The sequence below is a fragment of the Mauremys reevesii genome, linkage group 20, assembly GCF_016161935.1.
Source record: "Mauremys reevesii isolate NIE-2019 linkage group 20, ASM1616193v1, whole genome shotgun sequence".
NCBI classification, from domain to species: domain Eukaryota; kingdom Metazoa; phylum Chordata; order Testudines; family Geoemydidae; genus Mauremys; species Mauremys reevesii.
The window spans coordinates 6,565,407-6,584,582 of NC_052642.1; the positions used below are offsets into that span (position 1 = coordinate 6,565,407).

At 44.9% G+C, this 19,176-nt stretch overlaps 2 protein-coding genes across 8 annotated transcripts in view; one reads left to right on the plus strand and one right to left on the minus strand.

Moving 5' to 3' along the window:
* LRWD1 (leucine rich repeats and WD repeat domain containing 1) overlaps positions 1 to 11,405 on the minus strand; it is a 24,266-nt gene extending 12,861 nt beyond the window's left edge. For 2 of the 5 annotated variants that reach the window (XM_039507413.1, XM_039507409.1), the window contains exons 1-5: positions 11,286 to 11,405; positions 6,811 to 6,957; positions 3,329 to 3,563; positions 2,382 to 2,501; positions 183 to 335 (exon numbers count right to left, since the gene is read on the minus strand). In XM_039507413.1, the coding sequence (XP_039363347.1) occupies positions 183 to 335; positions 2,382 to 2,501; positions 3,329 to 3,563; positions 6,811 to 6,890 (588 nt within the window). In that variant the 5' untranslated portion in view covers positions 6,891 to 6,957; positions 11,286 to 11,405. Of the gene's footprint in view, positions 1 to 182; positions 336 to 2,381; positions 2,502 to 3,328; positions 3,564 to 6,810; positions 6,958 to 8,421; positions 9,897 to 10,696; positions 10,820 to 11,285 lie in introns of those variants that run through there. The other 3 variants (XM_039507410.1, XM_039507412.1, XM_039507411.1) reach the window with 3 other exon arrangements.
* Positions 10,691 to 16,337, plus strand: ALKBH4 (alkB homolog 4, lysine demethylase). Of its 3 annotated transcripts, none has more exons than XM_039507414.1 (3): positions 10,691 to 10,917; positions 11,982 to 12,179; positions 12,799 to 16,337. In XM_039507414.1, the coding sequence occupies exons 1-3, from the start codon at positions 10,810 to 10,812 to the stop codon at positions 13,471 to 13,473; spliced, it is 981 nt and encodes a 326-aa protein (XP_039363348.1). In that variant the 5' UTR covers positions 10,691 to 10,809; the 3' UTR covers positions 13,474 to 16,337. The 3 variants fall into 3 exon arrangements, with proteins under 3 accessions (XP_039363348.1, XP_039363351.1, XP_039363350.1); XM_039507417.1 differs by lacking the exon at positions 10,691 to 10,917 and adding an exon at positions 11,267 to 11,482; XM_039507416.1 differs by lacking the exon at positions 10,691 to 10,917 and adding an exon at positions 11,509 to 11,873.
* Positions 16,338 to 19,176: the final 2,839 nt, after the last annotated feature.

Genomic DNA, 19,176 nt, shown 5'->3' on the forward strand with positions numbered 1-19,176 from the left:
TATAACAGCCACAGTTAATTAGCAACGAAAACCAAAGACGGATACTGTGGATACTGTCATTTGCAGGCGCGCCCCTGACCAGGAATCATTAGAGCAGTTTAACCTCATGGATGCACAAAACGAAGCTGCAGAATCCTGGTGTCGGGCAACTCAGAAAAAGCTCAGAAAGATCAGACACTTACCCTCCATCGGGTAAATTCACCGAGGGAGCTGGGTCCGTATATGACGTGGGTTTGTGCAGACTTCAGAAACTTTTTCCTGATGAACTTCACGTGCTCGACTGAATACTTCTCAGGGAGTTGGCTTCGGAAGTGCCTTTCCCAGTGAGCTGTGACCTAGGCAGAGAGATTTGGTTTACTCAACTGGATACTTCATGGAAATCAGAAGGCTCCCTACTAAAATTGCTCCAGAAATGGCCAACCCCTAAGCCCAGACACTGCTCTGTCTGCCATTTCCTCGATCAGGTGCTTGTATATGATCTCAGCTCATTTGGGAGGGGCAGGGGGAGGAGGATTTGTTAACACATTTTGCATTTGTGTTTTTACTTTAAAGAACATGTATGTGTTAGAAAGAGGCACCCTGGAAGCATCTGCAAATAAATGATATATTTACATAGCACCTTTACTCATGGGACACTTGCATTTTTAGGTCTGATTGTGTAAGCAAGTAGTTTTTAAGTGAGGTGATGCAAGATCAATCAGACTCCTGAAAGGAGTGCGTTACTCTGGAAAGGTTGAGAACCACATACTTATGGGTTGTTGCAGTAAGCACAGAAAAGCTGAAGGCCCCTGACACACACAAGCTCAGCTAAACCCATTTACTACGGGCTCATAGACTCACAAACTTTAAGGTCAGAAGGGTCTGACCTACTGCACAATGCAGGCCACAGAATCTCACCCACCCAGTCCTGTAACAAACCCCTGAGTTATTGAAGTCCTCAAATCATGGTTTAAAGACCTCAAGGTGCAGAGAATCCTCCAGCAAGTGACCCGTGTCCCACGCCTCAGAGGAAGGCGAAAAACCTCCAGAGCCTCTGCCAATCTGCCCTGGAGGAAAATTCCTTCCCGACCCCAAATACGGCAATCAGCTAAACCCTGAGCATGTGGACAAGACTCACCAGCCAGCACCCAGGAAAGAATTCTCTGTAGTAACTCAGATCCCACCCTGTCTAGTGTCCCATCACAGGCCATTGGGCATAATTACGGCTAATAATCAAAGATCAATTAATTACCAAAATTAAGCTATCCCATCATACCATCCCCTCCATAAACTTATCAAGCTGAGTCTTGAAGCCAGATGTCTTTTGACCCCACTGCTCCCCTTGGAAGGAGGTTCCAGAACTTCACTCCTCTGATGGTTAGAAACCTTCATCTAATTTCAAGTCTAAACTTCCTAGTGTCCAGTTTATATCCATTTGTTCTTGTGTCCACATTGGTACTGAGATTAAATAATTCCTCTCCCTCCCTGATGTTTATCCCTCTGATATATTTATAGAGAGCGATCAGATCTCCCCTCAGCCCTCTTTTGGTTAGGCTAAACAAGCCGACCTCTTTGAGGGCTGTCAAATCCCCCCTGCACAAAGGGGAATTCCAGGTGGGAAGATCTGCCAGCTTTGCAGCCCCCAGCACAGCTGGTATACAGGTGCTGCTGGGAATCCCAGAATCGGGGCCCATGTCTTGTAGTGCTGAGCATGCCGGTTTAAACTGGGGCCAGTGGACGGCCGTGAAGGCTGGGTGGAGTGAGTGGAAGGAGACTCATGAAAACCAGGAGAGCAATCACGAATTGGTTTCAGAGAACAGGAGGCCAGTGGAGGGGACTCTGAAGTATTTACAAGGACTGTTCACACTGCAGATGAAACTGTGCTACCGTATTTAAACACGCCAGCTGCCAGCATAATTTCAATGGCAAAGTGGAGGACAACGGCTGAGGCATTAACCTGAATATTGTATTGTATCTACCGTAGAACCTCTGAGTTACAAACACCAGAGTTACGAGCTGACCAGTCAACCACACACCTCATTTGGAACTGGAAGTACACAATCAGGCAGCAGCAGAGAACAAAAAAAAAAAAAAGAAGCAGCAAATACAGTACTGTCTTAAACGTAAAATACTAAAACAATAAAGGGAAAGTTTAAACAAAAAAGATTTGACAAAGTGCTTGTTTCATTTAAATTAAGATGGTTAAAAGCAGCATTGTCTTCTGCATAGTTAAGTTTCAAAACTATATTAAGTCAATGTTCAGTTGTAAACTTTTGAAAGACCTAAAAGGTTTTGTTGAGAGTTATGAACAACCTGCATTCCGAGGCGTTTGTAACTCTGAGGCTCTACTGTAAGTCTAAGCTATTTCTTAGGCATGCCTGGGGAAACATTACACATCTTACCTTGCTGGTCAGCTCTCGGCTGTTGACAACTCTCACGTGATTAGCTAATTTGGTGATATCCTTGCCATTGAGTAGCCGAAGATTTTGTAAAAGAAACATGACCTTATAGTCATCATTGGTCTAGAAAACAGATACAATGTTTCAGTTATGGTAACACATGTATGATATTCCCTTGAACAAATCATCACTGTTTGTTTTTAAATTTCAGAACCACCAGGAAGGAACTGAAGAGATTTATTCCACAATGGGCACTTAATGAAGTAAGTTAGCACTGCACAAGACTTCACAATCAAATATGTTCCATTTACAAGTAAAAGCTTTTTCCTGACTGCCAGCCCTGGAAACTCAACCTGGGGTCTGAAAGTCAAGTCGGGCTCTTTCCTGTTCATACATCACCACGACTAAAATCTCTGCCAGTAGCTACACCAGAGAGACTTGTGCAGATATGATGGCTGGCAGAATTTGCTTCTGCGCGTAGAACTCAGTTAACATTTCTGCTGATGACCCCCCTTGCTCTCCCACAGCTGTGGCACATCTGCAGGGTTATGTGGAGTACAAAGTAGCAAAAGGGTTTTTGTGGTCCCCAAGATCCCTTTCACACTTAGCACTTCCATAGAGTTTTCCATCTTCAAAGCGTTGCACAGAGAAGTGATGTCAGAACACCCTGAACAAGCAGCCCTGGGGGGGAAGTTTCCTGTAGCTGGCCTAATGACTAGAACACTGGTCTGGGACACAAGAGACCTGGCTCTGCCACTGGCATGCTGGGTGACCCTTCACCCTCTGTGTGCATCAGTTTCCTCATCTGCACAATAGAGATAATGCTACTGACCTCCTTTGTAAAGCACTTTGAGATCTACTGTTGAAGAGTGCTATATAAGGTACTATTATTATTTACTTCCCACTCAATATACTGCTTCTCACATAAGGATGGAAGCTGTATCACTCACTGTCAGGTACACATTGTTTTCATAGTTTAGCTCCTCCAGCAGCGGGAACTGCTTCAGGAGAGTCACATCTTCCAGTTGGTTGTTACTGCAGTTTAGGACACGCAGGTCTGGCAGGCTTAGATTAGCAGGTAGCTTGTCCAACAGATTATCAGAGAGATCGAGATTTTGCAGATGTCTCAGACGGGAAAACAACCGGGGGTCCAAGTCTCCGGTCTTTAACTGCAGCTTGGATAAGCTGAAACAAAACCAAAACAGATCACATGCTGTCTCCAGTTCCCCAGAGGTGGACACATCTGACTTTTAATGGATATAAAGTCTCATTCTGCTGCACTTCTCACTCAGGCAAAACTTGCTGAGTAAATCTCGCTGACCCTACATTAACTTTTGAGTGTAGCGCTACAGGTTTCAAGCACAAATCTGAAGACAACAAGGAGAGAGTTGTTAAGTGTAACCACAAGTTTGGTGGATGAACAGTAACCATTGCTAACATCTACAGGCAAAACCTGCACCTGTTACTTACTGAGAAAACACAGCCATTTGTTACACTCCCAATTCACTGAAAATAAACAGTGGCATGACTATCTTAATTCCCAGGCCATGCAGTCAGTGGCTCACTACGAAACAAGTTATTATTCCTATGAACACCTATCACCCATACTATTCCATATCCTAGAATGATAATTATAACTGTAGCAATTTTGATAAATCTCTGTTGCTTAATTCTTTGGGTTCACATTTTTCAGAGTCCACACTTGACTTCCAGAACACCATTTCCAAAAGAGAAATAACACAGCAGAGTTACTTTCTCATCAGACTGTCTGTTGTATCCATTTACATCACATACAGGGTGGCCAGACCCACAGAGTACATTATACACCTCTATCCCGGTATAACATGACTTCAGATAGAATGTGGTAAAGCAGCGCTTGGGGGGAGGCGCTGTGCTCCGGTGGATCAAAGCAAGATCGATATAATGTGGTTTCACCTATAACGCGGTAAGATTTTTTGGCTCCCGAGGACAGCGTTATATCGAGGTAGAGGTGTATTTTTCATGCACCTCAAAGCACTTCCCTCTCTAACCACTAAACTGTCTTGCCTGGGATCAGCCCCTGGGCAGTTTTCAAACAACTGACCGACTTTCAAAAAATAAATGACGTTTTACTTTCAATAAATAAAATAAAATCAATACATAAAAACACACTATCAAAGTGTTCCAATGTGGAATTCCACCTCCAAGCCCATGATGCCCTGAGGTACAGAAAGGACAGAATCCTATCCTAGAACAAGCAGAGGTTTAAGGTAGTTGTGAACAATTGGTCCTATAAAAAAAATCAAACATGTGTTTCATCCCACTGAAGAAATGGGAAATTCTCTTTCTAAGGGGACAGAGGACCTTTCCCACCTGACATATCATGAGAATTGGGATCAGACTGGTCTAGTTAAACCTTTACATTACAGTCCAGATTCTGATCCCCTTACTCACAGCAAGTAGCACCTTACTCAGTGAGTGGTTCCCATTAAAGGCAATGGAGGAAAGTGCTATTTAACATAAGGAGATCAGAAGCCAGCCCTCCTTAAACAGTTCTGCAGTAAAATACATGGCATATGCTGAATACACATGGAGGTAAAGATCTTACAACTGCAGATAATATGACTAATTCTTGCTTATTCAACCTTATAATGCTGATAAAGCCCCTGTACCCATCACACCATCAAGTATTCCATATTTTATAATGTACGTGAGTTATTTCTAGGGCTGTCGATTAATCGCAGTTAATTCACGCGATTAACTAAAAAAAATTAATCGCGATTAATTGCACTGTTAAACAATAGTGAAATTTATTAAATATTTTGGATGTTTTTCTACATTTTTATATATATTCTGTATTGTAATTGAAATCAAAGTGTATATTATTCTTGATTACAAATATTTGCCCTGTGAAAGATAAACAAAAGAAATAGTACTTTTCAATTCACCTCATACAAGTACTGTAGGGCAATCTGTGTCCTGAAAGTGAAACTTACAAATGTACACTTTTTTTGTTACATAACTGCACTCAAAAACAAAACAATGTAAAACTCCAGAGCCTACAAGTCCACTCAGTCCTCCTTCTTGTTCAGTCAATCGCTAAGACAAACAAGTTTGTTTACATCTACAGGAGATAATGCTGACTGCTTCTTATTTACGTCATCAGAAAGTGAGAACAGGCATTTGCATGGCTCTTTTGTAGCCGGCATTGCAAGGTATTTACGTGCCAGATATACTAAAAGTTTATATGACCCCTCATGCTTCATCCACCATTCCAAAGGACATGCTTCCATGCTGACGATGCTCATTAAAAGAGTAATGCGTTAATTAAGTTTGTGACTGAACTCCTTGGGGGAGAGTTTTATGTCCCCTGCTGTTTTACCCACATGCCGCTATATATTTCACGTTATAGCAGTCTCGGATGATGACCCAGCACATGTTGTTCATTTTAAAAACACTTTCACTGCAAATCTGACAAAACGCAAAGAAGGTACCAACGTGAGATTTCTAAAGATGGATACAGCGCTCAACCCAATGTTTAAGAATCTGAAGTGCCTTCCAAAATCTGAGAGGGACGGGGTGTGGGGCATGCTTTCAAAAGTCTTAAAAGAGTAACACTTCGGTGTGGAAACTACAGAACCAAAACCACCAAAAAAGAAAATCAACCTTCTGCTGGTGGCACCTGACGCAGATATTGAAAATGAACATGCGTCGGTCCGTATGTTGGATTGTTATCAATCAGAACCCGTCATCAGCATGGATATATGTCTGTTGGAACAGTGGTTGAAGCATGAACAGACATATGACTCTTTAGTTCATCTGGCATGTAAATATTTTGCAACGCTGGCTGTGCCATGAGAACACCTGTTCTCATTTTCAGGTGGCATTGTAAACAAGAAGCAGGCAGCATTATCTCCTGCAAATGTAAACAAACTTGTTTGTCTGAGTGATTGGCAGAACAAGAAGTAAGACTGAATGGACTTGCAGGCTCTAAAGTTTTACATTGCATTCAAAAATAAAACAGTTATTTTCTGTACATAATTCTACATTTGTAAGTTCAACTTTCATGATAAAGAGATTGCACTACAGTATTTTTTTTAGGTGAATTGAAAAATACTATTTTTTTTGTTTTACAGTGCAAATACTTGTAATAAAAATATATAAATAAATATAAAGTGAGCACTGTACACTTTGTATTCTGTGTTGTAATTGAAATAATGAATTTGAAAATGTAGAAAACATCCAAAAATATTTAAATAAATGGTATTCTATTATTAACAGTGCAATTGTGATTCATTTTTTAATTGCACAATTAATCATGATTAATATTTTTAATCGCTTGACCGCCCTAGTTATTTCATATTCCAATAACACTATTTAAAGAAGGGAAAAGAGGGGGTATAGCCCAGGTTGGATTCAACTGGAATTTGACGAGAGTCTGGTTTGCACTTACTTCAGAGTCTCAATCTTTCGTAGCCTAGTAGATCTTGGAACTGCTCTTTCCAAAAGAAGCTCTGTAGTAACTTTTGACATTTTTAATTTCTGCCCCTTCCCTGGAAACACAGAGCTGTCAGCAGTAGACTGCCTTCTCGGCGCCTTCCTGGTGAAAGAAACAGGAATTAGGGGGAATCCTTTAAAACTGTGTGCCAGCAAGAGAAAGAGAAAAAAGTTATGGTGCAACTACCCCTTGTTGATAAAGCTAACATCATTGGGTAATATTAGCCACCCAGCCTTGCAAAACAACCAAATTCCACTTCATTGCCCTGACTGCAATGATGATAATAAAAACACTAGTGATACTTTGCTCCCCCATTAAAAGAAGTTACTCCTTGCAGGTGAGTTGTAGCCTAGACTGTAAGCTGGTGCAGGGACCACATTTTAGTTCTGTGTCTGTACAGCACCTAGCACAACAGGGCCTGGTCCATGACTAGGGCTCTTAGGCGCTGCCACAATACAAATAATAAACAAAGCCTGCCTACTGCAAGGTTTCTTCCTCTGAAGCAAGTGTCACCGGCCCCTGGATAGGATACTGGACTACAGAGACCACTAGCTGGATCCAGTGTGGCAATTCCCAGAATTTTGCAAAGCTGATCCCCCCATCCAAAGGGAGAGACGGTACAAATGATAATGTCCATCACCTTTGATGGGCACTAATTTCTCACAGGGGAAAGAAATGCTAATAGCAATATTGTAGGTTATTAGGAAACACATTGCTGTGGAAAGGGGAAAACGACCCATATTAAAAAATACTATGTACAGTGCCAGAACAGCCTTAGGGAACTGCTGCTGGGAATACTGGGCCTTGGTTTAGCTTTCTTTCCAGCCCTCGTTCTAAAGGGAGGGAGTACAAAAAGAGCTCTTAGGCCATGATCACGACCTGCCGTCTAGTCCCATTGCTGGAACAGAGATTAGGCTGCAAGCTGATGAGAGTATGTGGGGCCCTGAGCAGTCACTTGTCTTGCTTAAGAAGACTTGCTACAGTCAAGAGGCAGCTGTAGGATCTGTTTGGGACCAACACTGTTGCTTTTGTTAAAATAAAGGGTCAACAGCAGGGAGAATCTCTCATTTCAAATAATAATTTCCCCATTTTATCCAAGAATTAAAAGCATTAAACCTGACAATTTAACCAGTGATCATTTATGGCCTGATCCAGCAAGCTGCAGAGCCCCCTTCATCTCCCAGGGCAGTCAGTGGGAGCTGAGTTTCTGGATAGATAGCTAGACCCCTAGATACTGATCTCAATATACTCAAGCCAACCATAAACCCCAATGTCAATTATGAAAGTCCAAACAGTTATGAGCTAAAACCAGGGCAGGCATAGCTGAGTTACGAGCCATGTCACCATGTCAGAGACTGGGCTGATATCGCAGACACAGCTGTGTCATACTGTCATGGGCCACATTAGGGGCCACACCGGGGCCTTATGGACCATCTCACATACAGGGGTTCTGTCACCACTGAGTTACAGATCACATTGTAGTGACTCTTTTACAGGCTTTGCCATTACGTTACAGGCCACGTCACTGCCATGTTTCACACAGCCACGTTCTGGACTAGCACTCACTCAGGGACAAATCCTTGGCCTGTTCTGGCTCAAAGGTGCCAACACTATGTTATGACTCAAATCACCATGTTCTAGGCTAGTTATGCATCAGGGCAGTGTCACTGTGTAATGGGCTGCATTGCTGTGTCCTAAGGTGCTTCTGGATCAGAACAGCGATAAGGACTGCACCACCACATTCTCCTCCACTCCTGGCTCAGCATCACATCACCATTATGGATTAGGTCACTATACTATGACAGCATCGCCTTATCCACATTGTCATGTTCTGGCTCAAGGTTGTGTTGCCACATTATGGGCCATGTGGCTACGACCACATCACAGTATTCTGGTCCGGTTCTGGCTTAGGGTTGCTTTGCCATGTTACAGGCTGCCTGGCTGTGACTGTCACCATGTTCTGGTCCGGTTCCGGCTCAGGGCTATATTGTGTGGCCTGTAACATACCAACATCTGAGTGGCTGTCACTGTGTTTTGGCTCAGGGTTGCATTGCCATTTTACAGGTTCCTGTGGAGCTGTGACTGCACCACCATGTTCTGGTCCAGCTCTGTCCCAAAACTGCGTTGCCACATTATGGGTTCCCCAGTTGTGGCTGCCTCACCGTGTTCTGGTGCAGTCCCAATGTGGGATTGTGTTGCCATGTTATGGCTGTGACCATGTAACTTTGTTCGGGTCCAGTTCCAACAAAGGTGTGTGTTGCCATGTTGTTGATCATGTGGCTGAGATCGAGTTGGGGTGTTCCGGTTCAGTTCTAACACAGGGTTGCGTTGCCGTGCTATAGGTTGCATGGCTGTGACCAGCTCACTGTGTTTCGATCTCATTCCAGCGTGGGGGTTGCGTGTGACTAGGTTGCTATGTTCCAATCCACTTCTGGATCCGGATTGCGTTGCCATGTTAAGGTTCATGTGGTTGTGGCTGAGTCACCGTTTCGATCCAGTTCTGGCATGGGGTTGTGTTGCCATGTCACGTGGCTGTGACCGGGTCGCCGTGGTCTGGGCTGATCCAGTTCCAGCATGGGGTTGTGCTATTATGTTATGGGTCAGGTGGCTGCAGCCAGGTCACCCTTTTCCAGTTCAGTCCCAGCTCAAGATTACATTGCCATGTTTTGTCACGGTGCTGTGTCCTGGTCCAGTTCCAGCGAGCCGTGGCATTGCCATGTTCTGGGCCATATGGCTGTGTCTGAATCAGCATGTTCTGTTCCTGTTACGGTGCTGTGTCCGGAGACGTAGGGCTGCGTCCCGATCGCTGTGGTCTGGTCCAGTTGCAGAGCAGGGCACATTACCATGTTATGTGTTAACACAGCTGTGACTATGTTGTGTTCTGGTCCAGTCTAGTTCCGGGGTGGGTCTCGGGGTGCAGAGCCTCCATGGGCACGTCCCCACGTATCAGCGTAGTCCTGACTCAGAGCCCTGCCCGAAGTATGGAGAGCTGCCAGACCCCCATGATCTAGGCCAGCCCAGGCTCACACCTCTGCCTGCAATGGGGGTGTGGGGAAGAGCCTCCATGTCCCAGGCTCGGGGCCAGGCCTGCGATGTTGGGGGATGGGGTCAAAAACACCCCACGTCTCATGCCAACCCTGCCTGCGCGCTGGGGGGAGGGAGCCCCCTGTCCCAGGCCGGCCCTGGCTCGGGGCCCCGCCTGCGGCGCTGGGGAGGAGCCCCCTGTCCCAGGCCGGTGCTGGCTCGGGGCCCCGCCTGCGGCGCTGGGGAGGAGCCCCTGTCCCAGGCCGGCGCTGGCTCTGGGCCCCGCCTGCGGCGCTGGGGAGGGGAGGAGCCCCCTGTCCCAGGCCGGCCCTGGCTCTGGGCCCTGCCGGCGGCGTTGGGGAGGAGCCCCTGTCCCAGGCCGGCCCTGGCTCTGGGCCCTGCCTGCGGCGGTGGGGAGAGGAGCCCCCTTGTCCCAGGCCGGCCCTGGCTCGGGGCCCCGCCTGCGGCGCTGGGGGGGGGGGGAGGGAGCGGCGCTGGGGGGAGGGAGCCCCCCTGTCCCAGGCCGGGCAGAGCCGGGAGCTGGACCCAGGCCCCAGGCCCCAGGCCACCAGGGGCAGGGACGGGAGTAGGTGCCGAGGAGCGGCTAAGGCCGGAAATAGGGGGAACTACAACTCCCAGCATGCCCCGGGGCCGAGCGTGGCCCTCCAGCTTGGCCGGGCGCCCCGGAGGCTGCTGGGAAGGCGAGTTCCGCGTAGGGGCGGCCGGATCGGCTCTGGGCCTGTCGGAGCCAGGCTGGGAGCCCGGGTGTCCCTCCCCGCCGCGGGTCCTCCCCCAACCCCGCCACTCACCCACTCACCTGCCGCCGGGGCCGCGTGCGGGCCGCGCTGGGCCCTTCCGCCGCTGGGGAGCCCGGAGCGCGGAGCCCGGCTGGCGGCGATCGGAGCCCGGGGCGGGGCCTCTCCCCGCGGGATGGAGGCGCGGGCAGGCGGCGGGGGCGCGGGGCCCGCCTGCGGCTGCAAGGGGATCCGCCGCTGCCTGCTCTGCCAGGGGCCCGCGCCGGCCGCTCCGCCCCCGCAGGTAGCGGGGGGAGGGGACACTGGTGGGTTCGGGGGGTAAGGGGCGGCGCGGACAGGGACAGGCACAGGGATTGCCGCCTTGCCCCCTTGCTGCCCCCGGGGGACAGAGAGCGGCGCAGGGGGCGGTAGTCTGCCTCTCCCTCCCTGGAATGGTTTTGCATCCCCCCCCCCTTCGTTAGAGGGAGCGGCTAAGGCGGGGGGGGGGGATCTGTTACATCAGCTGCTTCCATTCAACTGCCCTCCCCTGCTCCTGCCAGGTGGAGGAAACCCCACAAGGGCAGCCCCTGCCCTTAGAGACAGCTTCAGGCAATAGCCAGGCCTGGGGAGCGGGAGCGGGAGCGGGAGCATGAGCATGACATTAATCTCTACCTGATTCGGAGTGATGCTAATGAGCTTCAGAGGGCATCCCCTCTAGCCAGGGCAGTAGATGTTGCTTCCACTTTGAGTAGGGCCCTGTCAAGCCAGATCTGGATCACTTCCTGTTTAGGCCTGTGTCAAACGTATCAAAGGACTTGTTAGTCATGCAATTGGAGCACCCCGGTTGGCCAACCCACACTCCGTCCAGAGTCAGTTGCTCACATTTCACCTAGAGGCAGGAAAGACACAAAGTAGTCATTGGGGCAGTCCTGGGGCTAGTGCACCAGACAGTGGGTCCATTTTTAAAGCATAGGATTCTGTTACTCTACCCAGCAGCATTGGTAGAGATGCCTCCGGTTTTGCGGGGAGTCCAGCATTCTTTGCCCCAGTGAAGTTGGTTGCAACCTGGAGCACTGAGGGATGGGAGAGGGGCAATAATCCCTCAAATATACATCGTGTTTTAAGAATGCACAGCTTATTTTTCCTCCAGTGATGGCTTGTACTATAGAGATCACTGGTAAAGAAAGACAGCGTCTATTAACCTGCATTGCAAAGATGCAGCTACAAAAGGAGGGTGACATTTCAATGAAGACAAACAGTGTAACTGTTTAACTCTACAGCAATCTTATGCATAGCTTACCTGTTGCAATGCTGTAACAGATATCATGACCGTGTCTTATCTTGCTGTGTCCTTTTTTATTTCCGCAGGAAAAAGGTAACTTCACTTATTGCCCAGCAGCAGGTTTAGCAGTAGGAAATGAATGCTCGGAGTTTGCTGGCTGGGCATTTCCATTTCCAGGAGTGTTCTTGCTGGAGGAGTTTATAAACCAAGACGAGGAATCTCAGATGGTTCAGCTGATGGATCAAGATGACTGGAAACTATCACAGTCTGGCCGAAGGAAGCAGGTCTGATTCCAGAAATATGCTTATTTCTAACTCCCTCTGGGGAAGGAGAATATTTCTTCAGTTAACAAAAATCATATTTTAGGTTTAATGTTTTCATTACATTGATTCTTTAAATAAAACCATAATTGTATTTGAAATTAGCCAGGATGGGCAGGGGTGGTGTCCCTAAGCCTCTGTTTGCCAGAAGCTGGGAATGGGCGACCGGGGATGGATCACTCGATGATTACCTGTTCTGTTCATTCCCTCTGGGGCACCTGGCATCAGCCACTGTCGGAAGACAGGATACTGGGCTAGATGGACCTTTGGTTTGACCCAATATGGTCGTTCTTATGTTCTCTCAAGAGTGCATTTGTAAGAGTTATAATGAATCACACATGATTGTATTTGAATGTGCACTCTCATCAGTGTCCATAAACAGGAAAACTGAATACAAGAGTATAATATGACCCCATGAAAGTCATATAATCAGAACGTGACTTGCACCCAGCAAGTCACTGGTAAAGATGGGAATAGAACCCAAGAGACCCAGGGCTCCTCAGTTTGTCCAGAGGATAGTGCCTCCCTAGAAAAGCATGCCCCAGATTTTTATTTAGCATCATCTGGTTTTCCTTTTCAACAGGACTATGGGCCCAAAGTGAACTTCAAGAAAAAGAAGCTGAAAGTTGATGGTTTCATTGGCTTGCCCAGTTTTAGCCAGGAGATTGTGCAGCGAATGAAGGCTCATTCTGCGCTAGAGGATTTCTTTCCTGTTGAGCAGTGTAACCTGGACTATCTACCTGAAAGAGGGTCTGCCATTGACCCACACTTTGATGACTGGTGGCTTTGGGGGGAGCGACTGGTTAGCTTAAACTTGCTCTCAAAAACTGTGCTGTCCATGTCTTGTGATTCGGAGGACAGTCTCCAGTTATTTGCCACACTCAGTCAAGGAAGAGGGGAATCAAATCACTCTGCCTCACCTCAAGCTTGTCAGACCCATAAACCAAACAACCATACTCCCACATCAGCATGTGAAAATTTAGACAGTTGGGAGATTGACCACTCTTCTCCCCCAAGACTTATTCCATACAAAGAAGTTACTGTAGACATTCTCTTACCTAGGAGATCCCTGATTGTGCTGTATAGAGATGCACGCTATAAGTGGAAACATGCAATTTACCGCAAGCACATTGAGCATCGCCGGATCTGTGTCACCTTCAGGGAGCTGTCTGCAGAATTCGCTTTGGGAGGAAAGCAGGAAAAACTGGGTAAAGAGCTCCTCGAAATTGCCCTGACATTTCAAGGAAAACCAGTGTGAACAGGGGGAGAAAATCGGAATTATGAGTTGTTTGGATATTTGAAAATTAAAGTTCAGATTTTTTGCAATTTATCACTGTCTTATTTGGAGATTGTTTAAGGGCCATTATCGGACCAAATTATGCAAAAATACAAAAGCTAGATCTCATGGAAATGTTATAACATTGCAGCAGATTGAAGGTGCTTGCTTGTTTTTAAAATAAGCCTTCCCTTGCAGTATCAAAACCCAAAACCATTGTAGCATTAGCTGCTGGATGAGAATCAGAAACTGGCTATTGTACTTTTGTCTTTACTGTAATGAAATGCAAAGTAGTAAACAAACCACTTTAAAATAATCACTTGAAGCTAAGGTGTAAACCAGGAAGGAAACTTGGTTTGTAAGTGACTTGCAATTTGACAGTCTGTATAGTCTAAACATTATTGTAAATTGATCTATGTTGATTTTGATGTTTCAAATTACGGCAAGCAGAAAAGGGTCTTGTTCTTTAAGCTTTTTGGATCATCTTACTGCCTTGACTTTTCTTTGGGGCTCTATTTTAAGAATCCAGGTGCTCTGCCTAAACTAATAGTGAATGGAAAATAAATGTCCCTTCCTATGGGGCAGAATGTTTCACACTGTCATTCTAGGAACCAGTCACTAACCTTTTGGTTCAAATTCAGTCCAAGCAATGGAGCAGATTCCAAACTTTACCTGTCAAGGCACAGTTCTGAGACACTGCTTTTAGAGCTGCACTGTTCCTTAGGGACATAACGATCTTCTTGTTTGCATCAGCTAGTTCCTTTAAAGGCCAGCGCTCCAGGGGAGGAGCATAAGTATCTACCCATAGATAATACAATATGCAGAGAACTAATTAAAGTAATTTTCCCTTTACTGAAAATATTAACGGTCATTGTGAGAATTAATCATATATAAGTGTATGACCTACATCATCTGGGATTTCAGAGCGACGGAGCAACATTTGCAGTGGGCTGTTTTCAAAGACAATGCAGACATCTTCAGTATCTGAACTCTGTCTAAGTAGGTTGTGTTCTTTTCTGAGCATATGTAATCTCTGACCTGCCATTAATTCACAGTAATAAAAGTATGTTTTTAAGAATAAGCAAAGAGGCAGACTACAGCATGAATCCTTTCCTGTAACTTCCAACAGAAAGGCTCAGGTTTGTGTCACTCCATGTAGGAGATTTGAGAAGTCAGCTGTGGCAGAAGCTAGTTTCTTCATGTTGTAAGTCTTAGGCTTCAGCCACTTGTATTAAAAAAAAATTACTCACTACAAACAATTGACACAAATAGAAAAAGCATTTGAGTTATCTGATATTTTAATCACATTGAGTTTTACATACACAAACACAGGTCTGTTCATAGTTGCAGACAAAATGAACCAGTTTCAGTTTAGTCAAATACTTACATGCAAATGCACAAACAGCAACATATTAATTCTTACATTGATTAGCAAGTATTAAATGTACATCGTGTCACACCCGTGACTCCCGCATAAGCTTCGAAACCATGAGCTGCTATTCAGATTTGCTGACAGCAAAGCGTTTGCTTCACACAGTTAAAGCATTCCCTCGCTCTGCAGGAAACAATATACTGTGATTGCAGGGAAGATCTGTCACAGCAGGACAATTTTTTGTGCCCGCTACTACTGTAAAAATGCAACGTGCATGAGACTTGTTCACTACAGCCACATGTCTATTTAAAAAAAAAAAAGCATCCCCTCTCCCATAGGCTACAAGCTTTTTGGTCCAATCAGAAAGCAGGATTGTGTGTAACTTGTGCTCTTAAGCTAAAGGACCCCCCCCCCCAACTTTTTCTGGTAAATGTACCAGTTCATTCTAACCTCTTTTGTACTGCTAGCACCTACGTCCTATAACTCAGTTGCATAGCATGCTCTATCGCAAGATGAGTCTTGGAGTGCTCGCAACTCCATCTCAATTCAGTGCACGTCCAATTGACTGTAAGGAAGGCAGTGGCAGAATCCTGGAGCGTGGTACAATGGTTCAGTGAGTTAGGAAGCCTTGAGTACCACAGTTGTATATGTAACAATACTTTGGAACCATGGTCCTAAATCATCCTGTTTGCTGTTAGCTTACTAAGCGACAGTAGACAGAGTATTTAAATTAGTGTTTGGTCCTTATATTTCAGTGATTAAACATTCTTCATTTAACTTACGCTCTGTGCTCTCACTCCACTGCTAAAATACTAGATATGCTGGTTGTTTTAATCTCAAGGTACCAGATCGTTTCATGGGGAACAGAACTCCATAACAAGAAGATCAATTGTAGTGCATACTTTGGCTCACGCTGTACTATGTGTTTATTGGCTGTGTTTTCAGCCCTGTACAATCTAAATGAAGACAGGCCCTGCTCCGAGGAAAACAGACTAGAGAGACTCAGAATGAACTAATCTTTAAAAAATGTATGCTGTTCTATTCTGAACTATAAACTAAAGGGTTTTATACTATGTATTTTAGAGAGGCTGAAGTTTAATTTGGTCACTGCTTCTTGCTGCATCTTAGTGCATACTTTTCCTAGGTAAACATTGACATGAGCACCTGTTTAAGGAGCTCCTGAATGCAATACTTGTAAACCTGGCATTTCATGCTGCTATGGCATCGGTAACACACATGGTGGCTCTGTTTTGATTTGTGAAAAGCATATGCACGTTCTCTCCTGAAAAGGCAGAATGGCAGCATTGTAAAGACATTAATAGTTGTTCTGGATTATCAAATATTGTGGATATCTGTGGAAAATATAAAGAGGTTTTTAATCTGTAACTAGTAGCTGCTAAGAAGAGTTTGGGGCTTCTTTGCTAATGCAGTTAATGTAACACATTTAAACTATTAAAGTTCAATGCAACAGTCACTCCTATCAGAGCAGTATATTTTCTTAACCTAGATTAGTGCTTGTAAACACATTGCAAGAACAGGCTCCTTCTCAAAAATCAAATTTAATCAAGTTGACTTGCATCCTGTACATTTTATAAAGGGAGAGCCTACCATATTTGGTCAAATTAATTAAATTAGGTCAACATCCTAATGTACTATTATATTTTCTTTGTCCATACAGGACACTGGATGACTCAGTCTAGCCTTCAAAAATATAGTCGTAAACAGCATGACAGTGTAAAGACCACTGTACTTTAGAAAATATTTAACCCGTTTCACATAGGATGGGTTCCTAGTATTCACACATCTAGATACAGTCTAGGATATATATGTATTTCATAAGATACTCCATGCATAGATAAAGCAAGACTGGAACAGGAACTAGGTGGAAAAAGCCCCACAGACTTCAAAAGTTTTCTCCTGGCACTTAAATTATTCAACATTTTGTTCTCGATATCAGTTGTTACAATCAAAGCAAAGGTGAGCTTTGAACTGTATGTACAGATATTAATGGAGATGTTTGCTATATTCAGATGGTTATCAAATGATTTAGAGTATTAACTTTGAAGTGGACACAAAGGAGACTGATGGTGAGAAGTTAATTAGAAAATAAATAGGCTGGCCTGATTGTGCTGGCACTTGGGGATAGAACTGGTTTCTTTGTTTCTCTGGCTGCAAGGAATGGGAGGGGAGGGGCTTGTGGCAATGGTACAAAGCTTGGAGGATAGGGAAGGTATGAAATGGGGAATGTTGAGGGTATGAGAATTTAAAATCCAGGATGTAGGAGAGAGAGGGGGAGAGAAGAGGATGGATGTCCTGAAATACTGGAAAATATTGGACAAGGAGCTTAGGCTCCAGTCCTGCAATTTACATTGCATGGCAGCCTATTGTGCTTTCATGGCGCTCTAGTGACATCAATAGGGCTCCACACGGACACAGCCGCCATCTGTGTGTTGTAAATTGCATGATCAGAGCCTAAGGATACACTGCTAAAGTCACAAAGTCAAACATACTAACTCTGTGGTGGTGTGCATTCTACCTTCCCACATATTACTACCGTCTATTGTAAAATGCATGCCATACCTTAATTCATCCACTGTGTTTAAGGCATCTTAATCACAGGAACATAGGAATTACTAGACTGGATCAGACTGAGGTCCATCTGTATCTTGTCTCTGACAGAACCTCCACCAGCTGCCTCAGAGGAAGATGCCAGCACCATAGTAGGTAGATGTGGTCTGCCCCCATGCAAGTCTCATCCAAATTCCCAAGAATCAGACTGGCTCCAACCTTGCATCTAGAGTTTTTATCCCTTCCAAAACTCTGTTTGTATCTTGACTGTGATTTTAAGTGAGCAGCCTTAGGCCCCAACCCTTCCAGTACGTACAGACGAGTTCAGCGGGCGTACTCATGTGCTTAAAGATATTCAAATGTTTGCAAGATCAAAACCTTGACGCTGCATTACTGTGGTCTGGTGCCTTTCCTTTCCTGACAAATAATTTGTATTTGTCTTTTACTATTATTGTGATGCAGTCTAAAGGGGAAGGTGACCGTTTACACTAATATGGTCACCACCGTTGCAAAATTGTAATAAATCTTGTACAAAGGGTGCCTTGTAAGGTATCATTTAAAAAGTCATAACTTGCTGAGACTCCTTGGTCCTGTTTGAATGTATCATCGTTGTATATGAAGATATGAAATGTTGATATATATTTGTAACTCAAACATGTTGTGAGGTTGAGAAACACCCACAGGTTAGCTCTTCAGAATGACAAAGAAGCTGTAAACAAGGGTAAAGACACCTCAGATGGCATGTATGCAGGAAGGGGCAAGCAAAGATTTGAAATTCATATAAGGAACTGAGGGCAAAGCACGTCTGCCATGGAACTGCTCGACCCCTTGAGACAGCCAGGATTTTTCCAGCAAAAAAAGGATCAAGATATAAAAGGAGAGAACAAAGGCTCCTGGCCACCTCTTTCCTACCCCATCTCTGGATGGTGAATTCTGACCGGGGAAGTTTTAAACAAAAGGACTGAGGTCCTAAAGCTACTTGGGCAACCCAGAGAGACTTATAGGAAACTAGCAGATTTAACATGCCTGCTAACATTTTGGACTACATCCTCTGATCCAACAGTAATATGTTTTACCTGTCTTAACCTTTTAATAAATCATTTCTCTTCTTAGTTAATAAATCTTTAGTTAATTTACTAAGGATTGGCCACAGAGCTGTTTCTCGTGTAAGGTCCTGAGCATCCATTGACCTGGGTAGAACCTAATGTGTGGTGGGTTTTTTCGTTTTAATAACCTTACATCACAGAAGTTCAGTTTGTCCGGGTGGTAATAAGGGGCTGGAATGCCTAAGGAGATTGTTTGTGGCTCCCTCGTAAAATTAGTATAATGATCCAGGAGCAGATTTTATTACTGGCTTGGTAAAATCTAATGGTAGAATATCCCACCAGTTGTTGTTTTTTTGGGTGGGGGGGGGTGTCTGCCCTATTTTCTGACAATCTGTCCTGAGTTTGGCATTTTTAGCTGTGACCCACTCCAGGCACAATGACAATTATTTGTTTATTTAAGTCTTGTGTTATGGATGTTATTTGTCCCTTCACATAACACAAGAACCAGGGGCCACCCGATGAAATGAACAGGCAGCAGGTTTAAAACAAACAAAAGGAAGTAGTTCTTCAAACAATGCACAGTCAACCTGTGGAACTCATTGCCAGGGGATGTTGTGAAGGCCAAAAGTATAACTGGGTTAAAAAAAGAATTATCTAAAAAAAAAAATTAGATAAGTTCATGGAGGATAGATCCATCAA

Excerpts from the sequence above, each read along its gene's own strand:
- ALKBH4 (XM_039507414.1), top strand. The coding sequence starts at position 10,810 with ATGGAGGCGCGGGCAGGCGGCGGGGGCGCGGGGCCCGCCTGCGGCTGC. Across the intron at positions 10,918-11,981 it reads CGGCCGCTCCGCCCCCGCAG|GAAAAAGGTAACTTCACTTA; the intron begins GTAGCGGGGGGA and ends TTATTTCCGCAG. Across the intron at positions 12,180-12,798 it reads AGTCTGGCCGAAGGAAGCAG|GACTATGGGCCCAAAGTGAA; the intron begins GTCTGATTCCAG and ends CCTTTTCAACAG.